The 12,079-nt window shown below is 32.6% G+C and overlaps 1 protein-coding gene and 1 long non-coding RNA gene across 2 annotated transcripts; one reads left to right on the forward strand and one right to left on the reverse strand.

Moving 5' to 3' along the window:
• The first annotated feature begins 1,351 nt into the window (after window positions 1-1,351).
• LOC120089391 (putative carboxylesterase 13) lies at window positions 1,352-2,877 on the forward strand. Its single transcript, XM_039046842.2, has one exon. The coding sequence runs from the start codon at window positions 1,763-1,765 to the stop codon at window positions 2,717-2,719; it is 957 nt and encodes a 318-aa protein (XP_038902770.1). The 5' UTR covers window positions 1,352-1,762; the 3' UTR covers window positions 2,720-2,877.
• Window positions 2,878-4,728: 1,851 nt separating this feature from the next.
• On the reverse strand, window positions 4,729-8,022 carry LOC120088489 (uncharacterized). Its single transcript, XR_005484936.2, has 3 exons — window positions 7,546-8,022; window positions 6,601-6,696; window positions 4,729-5,394 (listed from the first exon to the last, which is right to left on the reverse strand). It is a non-coding gene; the product is annotated as an uncharacterized LOC120088489 (long non-coding RNA).
• Between the last annotated feature and the right edge of the window lie 4,057 nt (window positions 8,023-12,079).

The following is a 12,079-nucleotide window of genomic DNA, read 5'->3' on the forward strand; positions in this document are numbered from 1 at the left end:
TTGACGTTTTTAAAAAATAGTTGATGGTAAAAAAAATATATATATATATATCAATATTACCTTACTTTCATGTTTGAAAGTATTGAAAAAAAGTTTCATTTATGGTTTTTCCATATAGTTGAAGGACAAAACGTCAACGAATCATTTATTGGTGGCCAAGAACGTCTACAAAGGGTTTTAGGTGTTTTTTTTTTTACTGTCAACAAAACCAATTTTCTTAATGATCAAGCTTTCTTGATGTTGGCTTACTTCACATTTTTTGGCCATCAACAAAGACATTTTTTGACATGTTTTGCCCACCAACAAAGGTCAAGTTTGTAGTAGTGTGAATTACAAGTGAAAATTCCAGTACCATCGATAAACTGAATCTTGCTTATGAACCATGGAAACGACAAGATAAGTTAATTACTTCTCGGTCCCTAGGGTCTATGATTGAAGAGATTTTAGAACAAATGCTTTATTGTACTTGTGCTAAAGAAATTTGATCTGCTTACACCAAAAATTGATAATGATAATTTTCCTATTACTCTTTTATAGGTCAAAAAAAGTTGCAGAGCTTTGGTTGAAATATTTGACCAGAATCGCTAGAAAATAGGAAATGTACTGGAAGTTCCACCAGAAGGAATGAATCGCCTCTGTTTTTCTCCGTTATCACGCACGCCTGAGAAGAAAGATGCAGAAGATCGTGACTTTAGAGAAGATTTGAGAAGAAAGATCGGGGAACATCATGAGTTTATAGATGGAAAAGATTTGAGAAGAAAGGTAGATAAGATAGTGGGTTTAATTTTCGATTTAATTGAAATATTTGAAAAAGTATATATATTTTTTTTTGTTAAAGATTACACGTCAATCAACGGACCTTTGAATTTTCTTTTTTTGAAATACATGAATGCAATTTGAGGACAAAATGGTAATTGGATCATAATATTTGTAGAATAGAACTCATTAAACATTCTCATAAATATTTTAAAAGTTAGACATAAATAAAATATGAAAACACATGACATCATTGAGATTTACTAACTTAAGTCTTCAATTTCAATTTGAGACAGGTGTCAATCTTTAATTAGTCTCAAATTCAATCAATTTTAATTATAATCTAATTTGAAAAATGATGTGATAATTTGTGATTGGTCCAAAAAATTTTATTCAACAAAAATATAGGTACCAAATGATATTTTAACCAATAAAATGACCAAAAATGAGGGAGAATACATATACATCCTCCATGGACCATGTTGCATCAGAATACATAGATTTCATGGGATAAATATGAAAAAATCTATTATATGGAAGAACTTAATGAGTGGCAGGTTCCTCACAAAAAATCGATGACCATGTTTAAGTAAATTAAAAAAAATATTCATCCTTTTAAAGTGCACCGACATTTCAGCACTCTACTATTATTCTTTCCTAAGTCATAAGCTTGGATTGTACGTGCGAACATTTCTGATTTCTCAAAAGTTTATAGCACGAAATTATACAAGAACCTCAACATAGTTAAAGCTCAATTCTACCAAACCCTAGCTATACTACTTATAATGGTGTGATATATAGTCATATTTATTACAAGTTTGGCAATTTATTTCCCATACAATTAATGATGGAAAACAACTTGCCACCAATATCTCCCAAGTCCTAACAACTCACCTTTTAAGTCCACTAATTAGAACTCATAAAATCAAAGGCACAAGGAGATATTTCTCTTTCATTGTCGCCTTCTTCCTCCGCCGCTTCTTTCTCCTTTCATCAACTCTCTCCCATGGCTTCCACTGAAATTGCCCACGACTTTTCCCCTATGCTCGTCGTTTACAAAGACGGTCGCATCCACAGGCTTGCCGGCAACGAATTAATCGATCCCTCTCTCGACCCCCTAACTGGCGTCGAGTCCAAAGACGTCGTCATCTCGCCGGAAACCCCCGTCTCTGCTCGGATTTACAAGCCCAAACCCACCGCACAACCTCACAAGCTTCCTCTTCTTGTTTACTTTCACGGCGGAGGCTTCTGCATCGAATCGGCATTCTCTTCCTTCTACCACCGTCATCTTAACTCCTTAGTCGCCGAAGCCAACGTCGTCGCCGTCTCCGTCGATTACAGGCTAGCTCCGGAGCACCCGCTTCCAATCGCTTACGAAGATTCCTGGGATGCTTTGAAATGGGTCGCCGCCCATTCGGCCGGAACCGGACCGGAGGAGTGGTTGAATGGAATTGCAGATTTGGACCGGGTTTATTTCGCCGGAGATAGCGCTGGAGCCAACATCGCTAATCGAATGGCAATCCGGGTCGGGACGGAGGGGCTGGCCGGGTTGAATCTGAGGGGATTACTTTTGGTTCATGCTTATTTCTGGGGAGGAAAATTGATCGGAGACGAAGAGAAGTTGAATCCGGAACACAGATCGTTTATTGAGAAATTGTGGTATTTTGTTTGCCCTAAGATTAGCGGGTTAGATGACCCGATTGTGAACCCAGGATTTGACCCGGAATTAGGACGGGTAGCGGCGGAGAGAGTGGCGGTTTTTGTGGCGGAGAAGGATGCTCTGAAAAACAGAGGATGGTTTTACAGTGAATGTCTGAAGAAATCGGGATGGGGCGGCGCCGTCGATGTCATCGAGACGAAGGGACAAGGCCACGTGTTTCATTTGTTCAACCCGACGTCCGACGAGGCGGTTGATTTCGTAGGAAAGCTTGCTGCCTTCATCAATGGTGAGCGCCGTGAATGAGGTGGTCAGAGAATGAAATAAATTCCCCTCCGCCTTCTTCTTCGGCGGCAGAATTTGAAGTCAATTTATATTTGCTTTTTTTCCTGTTTTATGATTTTGTACTTTGGAGGGGGAAAAAATAAAGGAATTAAAAGTGAAATAAGACATTCTATTTTTTTTTTTTTTTTTTTTTTATGATGTTACACTAAAACGGCAATTTTTGAATTTGTTGCAATTGTGTGTTTTTCTCTTTACTTAGGTTGGTAGAAACAAGAAAGTATGGTGCTTGTATAAAATATTCCTAAATGAATAAGATTTTGGTTGCATTGGAACTCTTATCCCATATACAAAAAGATTAAAATATTTACAGAAATATATAAGAAAAATTTTTAAATCATGATAAATAGTGGTATGCACGGAATTACTAAACAATAATATATTGTGATATTTTGCTATATTTATAAATAAGTTAGTTCAATTTTCTATATTTGAAAACAATCGTTAATCATAATTAGACAATTTGATGAGATAAGATATAAATTATCAAATTTTGGAAGAAATTTCGAGCGTGTTTCTACCATCTTAAAATGTTTAATTTTTATTTCTAGACATTGAATTTTGTTTTTAGGAAAAAGTATCTTTAGACAAGAGCTCTTTTCACCCTTTTTTTTTTTTTTTGTTTTTTTACAAATAGCCAATATGTTTACAAATTCTCACAAAAGTTAAAGTCAATTACTTTTAACTCATCCATTGCATTGATTATGGAAAGTTTTTGTGTAGCAAAACCAACTATTTTAAACCAAATTGATCCATAAAATTTCTATTACTAAATTAGTATGAAAATTTTTCTATATTACCTTTATTCATTATTTACCACATTAGTAGCACTTAAGAATTATATAGGGTTCACAAAATAAATAAATAATAAATTAATAAATCATTTAATGACATGTGAAATAATTAATAGAATGAGTTGGTACTATAGTTATACTATATTCTTTTCTAAATTAATCAATCAATCAAATAATAAAACTCATTGCCTATACAACGACGAAATAGAATTAAATTATCTATTGTTATTTTATTGTGATTCTTCGTTTTTATCAATGTATTCATTATAGAGTATATAAACTCTCTTGTTAATTTGGAGATAGTGTGTTCTTCGTATCTAGGAGCGGATGAATTTTTTCATGACATTTAGGCAACTCATTGATAATTGATATCATGATTAATACTCCTTTGTTTGATATATTACTATGCATATATTTATATTACTTATACGTTCTTGTGTCGATAACAAATATAATAGATGTCGTCAAAGAGTGACGTTAGATTGCAAAGATGCACCAATAAAGTTGGATTGCGATGATGCCACCCATGGCGTTGGATTAAATCATTGCTGCTCATGGGTAATTGCACCAATGATGTACATTATCTTTATTTTTGGTCAACAATATATAGAGGAAGAGATTCAAAATTTTAACCTATCATTAAACTTTTAATATGCACCAATACACCATGTACAACAATATCCACCAATGCAACAATATGCATAGTGAGAGATTAGAAAAAAAAATGTTTTTTAAACTAAAAATTATTCTTTTAAATACGACTAGATGTGGGAAACATCTCGTTCTCAACAATGACTAGATCAGATCTACTACTTTCACACATAACGCTACGAGATGGAATGGGGGAACAGATGTCACTAACATCAGATGCAACATAAGGAGTACCACCTTGATCTTCATCATTTTCATAGGAATGCCTAGTATTTTGCAAGTCATCCACAATGACATTGATGGATTCTATCACATTTCAAGTACACTTGTTAAGGAAATGATAAGCACAACTATTAGAAGAGTACCGAAGAAAGATACCTTCATCTGCTTTGGCATTCAATTTCTTTAGAGAATCTCGATTAATGAGAATATAGTAGGTACTCCCAAACACATGAAAGTACTTAATATTTGGCTTATGGTCTTTCCAGATTTCATAGTTTGTGCTCAGAGAGCAATTTCAAATAGAAATTCAGTTGTGGATGTGACAAGCTGTATTGAGGGCTTTTGCCCAAAAGTGCAAAGGCACACGTTTTGCATGCAACATTGTCCTTGCTATTTCCTAAAGAGTGTAATTCTTCCTTTCAACCACACCATTCGGTTTAGGAGTTATAGGAGAGGAAAACTCATGTTGAATACCCTTTGAATTACAAAAGGGTTCAAATTGAGAGTTTTCAAACTCTTTACCATGATCAATCCTAATCCTCACAATTTGTACCTCTTGTTCTCTCTAAAGCTGAATACATAAAGTTTAACAAACTTGAAAAGTAGCTGACTTTTCTATGATAAAACGTACCCACGTGTACTGGAAGAAATCATCAACATAGACATAAGTATATCGTTTACCACCTAAGTTAGGCTCCTTCTTACACTTATACTGCTTCTAATGAGTCTGCAAATTTAGGCTCCCCTGATTTTGATGCCGCAACAATGACTTCATCCCCTTTTCACTTGCTAGTTGAAAGAACACTCAACCAGCACCTTACCACAACACTATGAAGAATCTATTTGGATAGACCAAGCTTCAAAATTACCGCACGACTTTTGAATATCACAATGAATAAGTAGCCACATAGAACACAAGAGATTCTCTGTCTTTCAATCGATCGACCCTTTAGACAAAAAATACAACTTGCCCTAAAACCACATATGAGACAAATTAAATACAATCCTCCTGAGGCAAGAAAAATATCGTCAACAACAGCACAAAAAAGGAAAAGATCAGTCAAAAAAATTTGCCACCAATAAAGAAAGAATATCAACGCCAAGTCAAAGACAAAATATCCATCATAATAAAAGAAAATATTATCAACCAACTAACATCGTAACATCAATAATATACACCCACTATTATAGAAATTGGATTATTTGACGTTTTTCCAATGTCAAGTAGAGGGTATACTTGACGCTAATAAAAGCGTCGTCTATTCAATTGCCAAGTATAATGTCATAACTTGATATTGTAAAAACATCAAGAGAAATAATTCTTGACACAATTTCCGTGTTAAGAAATATAATACACTTGACACTAATGACATGTCAAGTGTATTAATTCTTGACACTTATTATTGTGATTACTCTTGACATTTTTTTATTTGTCAAATATATTTTTATCTTGACATGGAATAATGGTTAAGTAATCTAATTCTTGACACATTTCCAATGTCATCTATGCTTTTTTTTTCCAAATTAAACATTCAAATTTAATTTCCATTTCTCATTTCCTGCATTACATTTGTTCAAATAAGACAATTTCATCAACTAAACAGTTGCACATATATTTCAGGTCTACATATCAGCCCAATATATCCAACGTAACAATTGAGAATACTAAAATAAACAATTTCATTCTATTACTCATGTTTATATGAACGATTCCAAAATTTACAAGATGAATCATACAACAGTATATACTCTATCAACCCACCCCAATATATGATAATTCCAAAATTGTAAGACCAATCTATATGTGCTATGTATTCCAAAAATCACAAGACTAAAATTCTATCCTCCACTACACATTTCTTTGAAGTATATAACCTATAATGGTTGAACAAAACATTTACACAAAAAAAGTTGCGAGTAAGAGCTTCTCGTATCAATCTATAAAACATAGAAAGTGACCTAAATATAGTTATCAGTCACATACACAATTTATAGGAAGTCCATTAGATATAGTGACCTAAATATTCAGACCATTCTGCATGTACTTCATCGAATTCAAATTGCGAGTACGAGTTTCTCGTATCAATCTATAAAACATAGAAAGTGAGATATACATATTTATTTACTATTTACACTATCTATAATGTTACAATATATATGAGTAGTTTAAAGACATACCACATATGTTATAATATTCTTCTCTTTAGTCACGATTTCTCGCATATATCTCATAACGTAATACCCACATTCAACCGTTCCCACTTGTAAAGGACACTACAATACAAAGCCAATAATTAATACACATATCATACAGATGCATTAAATAAACACCATTCGAATGCTACTTCAAAACTACAACAGTAATCCAACCTACAAAAAGTTCAATAATAATGGTTACAAAATGCAAATTCCAGCAACTATATAACAATTCCAAAAGAGTTTCAAGGCCTCAATACCAATCAAAATGTCCAAACATCGTTAACTTTGCTTTCAATCCCTTGAAATCTTTGAATTGAACATCAAAATTTGAAAATAACTCAATTATTTGACCAATACTTCAATGGGTAACAAAGAACTATTAATACTAACCTCCAAACTTACCAAAACCTTGCAAAGATCGATCTCAAACCTATTGGACAACAACTCAACTCTTTCCAACACTTCAAAAATCATAGAACACAAATCAAAAATCACTTTTAACTTTTAAGCCCAAATCCAATAGACCAATCATTCCAAACTTACCAACACGACTTACCCAAAAATTAGGTTAAAATCCAAATTCGCTTTATTACTTAACCAATGGATTCCAAACTATGCATAAGTCACAATTAAAGCTTACATAACCAATTTCTAGCAATGACAATCAACCAAAAAGGGTTTCAAAACCTTTGTACTCACTAAAATCCTTCGAAACAACTTCAAATCAGCTGAAAAATGACTTATGACACACCAAAACAACCTTTGACCCACTGGACAGTATCTCAAAACCTTTAAAATCCAAATCTAGCATCCAACCATAATGGGTAAATTAAAATCCAAACTAAAATCAAGTGGGTAACCAAAATTAACCAAAGTAAACCAAAAAAAAAATTCATGAATCTCTTTATCCACTAGATCCCTCACCGGTCGTGGAGTTCTCGACGGCGGCAACTGGTGAAACCAAGCAGAACGATGGCTGGATGTCGAATCTGGCGAGTCTGAGACGAATAACGACGACTGACGTGAACAAACTTGGTGGTGGAACTGACTGAAGGCAGCTCGACAGACTTACATGTGGCGCTGATTTAACCAGTGAAGAAGGCATCGGACGACCGTCGGGTGCAAATGTTGGAGGGACGCGACGAAGAAACTGACGACGATGGAACTGAGGGCGTCCCTTTATGTGATGGAAGATGTCGTTGACGAAACTGACGGCATGGGTTTGACGATTGGCGACAGCAGCGAAGGGCAGCAAGCAGCGTGAAGGGGTTGGGCGGCAGACAAAGAAGATGAAGATTTGGGGGGAGGTCTCGACGGCGTGAGGGTGAACCAAGAGAGGGAGAGGGAAATAAAAAGAAGAAAGAAGAAAAAAAAAAGGAAATATAATATAATATAATATCATATCATATCATATTTACTTTATTTTATTTTATTATTTTTTCCTTTTTTCATTTCATTCTGTTAAATTCCTTCCCCCAAATCTCTAAAAGCAACCTTTTCCCTTCTAATTTGAAATTAATTCCTGACATTAATCTCAAATTAAATTATGAGTCATGAAAAGTCCAGTTTCCCAAAACCATTAAACTGAAACACCCCTTATTCAGTAATTAAATTTTTGTAATTATACTTAAAGTCCAAAAATTCAAAAGATACCCTCAAATAATAAAGATTACTAAAATTACATAAACAATAAAAAAAAATTTTACTAGGCATTTAACCTTAAAATAATAATATTGGTAGAAGGGAAACCAAATTTGAGAGAGAAATGAAAATGGAGAGGGAGGGAAAAAAATAAAGATTAAAAAAAATATTATTTTTATATTTTACTTGACACGAAAAACATGTCAAGTAAGACATTATATTACTTGATACGAAAAACGTGTCAAGTAATAGATTGCATGAAAATATCCAAAACATTTCGTCAATCTCCACTTTTTTAATCTTTTACTTGACATTTTCTTTTCTAAAAGATCATTACTTAACATTTTTTCCAAAAAAAATATCAAATAATTAAAAATTGTGAATGTCAAATAATGTAGATTTTATAGTAATGATAAATGATATACATTATCGTTAAACGTGGATCTCGTGTTTGACATGTAGTTTTGAAAAATCATTTTAGCTTTTCATTGCATAATTGAATCGATTGAAATCGGGAGATTCCTTCCTTTGTAGGTAAGTCATTTCACTTGCATCAATATCGCTTTTTCCTAGGGATGATTTGAACCCATTATCTTAATATAGTATTAATATTTATATACATCATTTAATATAAGGTCTACAAGCTTTATTTATTAATTTAATTGAGAAGTTGTAAGCTTTACTTTATTCTCACTAAGTCCAACAACATTAAAAGAAATATTATTTTGATTGCTCTGAAAATGGAAGTTTTTAAAGAACTCATTCAGGCAAGTACTTTGTTAATCGGCTTGATGTTCATCAATCACTAATAAAGTGGATTTAGGTATTAATTTATAAACAATTCGTATTTACAGCTAGGTCAAAATTATCACTTTATCTCTGTAAATATATCTTGCTCCTTAAGCTTCCACTGATCATCTATTGAACAATTGATTTATAGTCCAACTAATAAACCATGACGCTTTTGATCATGAGAGGGCGGGACCTCGTTGTTCAAGATCAAGAATCAGTACTTAAGAGAACAACCTATCTACTAACTCTAAATTAGGTAGGAGTGATTTATATATTGCAAAATTATGTCCCCGGCTATCTATCCGGTCTTATCACCAAAACAGGGAGCTTATTTAGTAATGTTGTTGGACTACTCTCACCTATATAGATCAAAGGACAATCTCGAATAAACAAGAGTTCATAGTTAGCTCAAGATTAAGATCGAGTTACCTTAGGTCATTGAATTTGAAATAGTCAGTTTTAAGAGTAAACAGTCATTATAAAGAAAAGTGACTATTTCGAGGTCCGGTCTTATGCAAACAACCTTTGCATAAGATGTTCCCATTCGCATGTCTCTACATGAACGATTTCGATATCACATCGTTTGTATCAGTTATACAAAGTAGGCCTCATCCAATAGTATCCCCAGGATGAGGTACCCAATCTCATCCATAGACTTATAGACCATTTTGGCTATAAACTAAAACTTGATCCATAAAGTTAATGTATTCATACTATAGCCATTGATTTTACAACAGAATTCAATATCAATAACATTTTATTAAATGAACAACTCAATAATACTTTTATTGATAAATAAAATATATTTTCAATATTTACGAACTGCGAGTTTTAGGACATTCCCAGTAGTCCAAAGATTGGTTTTCTAATTCTAACGTTTACCACAAATTCTAACATTATTTTTTTTTTCTTTTGAAGAAAAGACAATTGGTGTGAAAATATGATATTAATACCAAATAGAACAGACACCAAGAAGATAACACTTTGTCTTGCTATTAAAATATAGATAGCATTAAGGCTACGTTTACCCCCGTTGAAAAGTAATCCATTAATAATAGTGTAAAAAGTGATCTCCAGTTAATTACTTTTGTTATTGTTTACCAACTTTCTATAGTCGTAATGAGATGTGGGTTCTGCCTTGAAATTTGTAATCAAATCGTATAAGTATTTAATCTAATTGTAGTTGAAAATTATGTGGGATCCACTACCATTATCATTACCATTATCATTACTGTTACAGATATTGTTACTGCGACAATATGAAAATTATGAATTTTCTACATTTATTGTTACTATTACCGTTAACGTTAGGATCAAACAGTATAAATAACGATAATGGTAACATAAAATGTGACAGATTCATAATTCTAGATAAAGACGATCAAAAGCAATATAATTGTGTTTGCGATTCGGGTCTATTACGATTCATCAATCAATGAAATCTCATTCCTCTTACACCAATTTTCATTACGGATTTGTAAATGCGGCCTAAACTCAATCTTGCAAGCCTACAAAGTCATCCTCATCATTTTCACGTTAAGATTAACCATAATCATGCAACTAAACAATCTAATTTGAATCATACTCTACCAAGCAATCAATTCAAACTATTTAATCATGTAAATCAATTCAGGAGATGCAAAGCAATACGAGCATAAAAACATGAATGAATAATAACTAAAATAAATGTCAATCTCAACTCTCTAAAATAAGTTTAGTCACTCTACTAGAACATAATCTATGCTTGATCAGAAAATCCATAAAAGAACTAGAAATTTAAAGAGAATAAGAACTTTCACCACACATTGTCCTTCTTTTCTATTGCGATCTATATGCTTTTGAGCTTCAAAATATTCATTTTTGTTGTGATCTATATGTTCTTGAGCTTCCAAATCACTTTCTTGACTCTTCAACAGTCCTCAAAAGTCTATCAGTTATGTAAGAATTAATTTCGAGAACAAACTCTCTAGAGATCCTCTCCAATTTCAGAATAAGATGTATTTATATGAGAATTAGTATTAAAAAATCGAATAGGGATACAAAATGGAAAATTTGTACACTTTGTTGGGAATAATAGTTAGTGTTATTTGAAATGATTAGTTGTAAAATTAACTTTTCGCTTCATCTCACATTGAAAGATTTACAAGTGTTTAATTCAGCAAGATCTAAAAATATTAGCTATATTTAATTTAGATATGAATTTTTTTAAAAAAAATTTAATTCAGATCTAAAATATTTTTTTATTTAATTTAGATCTAAAATGTTTTCGATATTTCATTAAGTTTTGAAAATATTTTCATTTGAGTTCTTATAAATAGTTGCTTGAGTTCTTTAGGAAGGACCTCGGTTTTTTTTTTCTTTTGTAATGTTTTTCTCTATGTTTTCATTCATCTGGTCTAAACAAAGTTTTCAATTGATTCCAATCCTTGTCCGATGAGTGCATATCTAAGAAGGATGATTTGTTAACCTTGGAGAGAAATCAGGTAAAGTGTTGATATTTGTAAAACAAATATGGAATCTGTATGACTGCGTCAATTCCCATACAGAAAACCCTCCAACCAAACTACCCCTTCGAGCCTTGATAACCTTTCCAGCAATTAGAGGTCTTCTAATACATCGTATGGATGTTAAGATGACATTCTTCAATAGTAGTTCTAGTATGAACTTGATGGATGATCATGAAATCTTCATAACTCAGTTTTTGAATGGTTTGTCTATAACAAACGTGATGAAGCAATTTATGTGATTGTAAAGATGTAATCATCTTCTATGAAGAAGATTTTAAAGGTCTCTTCTTCTAGAGATGACCCGAGGTTTTGAGTGCATGACCATAAATAGCACGTATTATATTGTGAATTAAGGAAAATATAAGGAACAAAACTTGTTGTGGGGCCTCAACCATAATTATTGTATGTTCAAGAAGTACTTAACTCACATTCTTACATAAAGTTGTCCTACTTCACCATGCATTAATTCAAATCGAATGTTGATATTTAAGTTTATTTTTCTTTATTTGTTCTGAGAA

Source organism: Benincasa hispida, chromosome 10, assembly GCF_027475165.1.
Source record: "Benincasa hispida cultivar pf3 chromosome 10, pf3_genome.v1.1, whole genome shotgun sequence".
Lineage (NCBI taxonomy): Eukaryota > Viridiplantae > Streptophyta > Magnoliopsida > Cucurbitales > Cucurbitaceae > Benincasa > Benincasa hispida.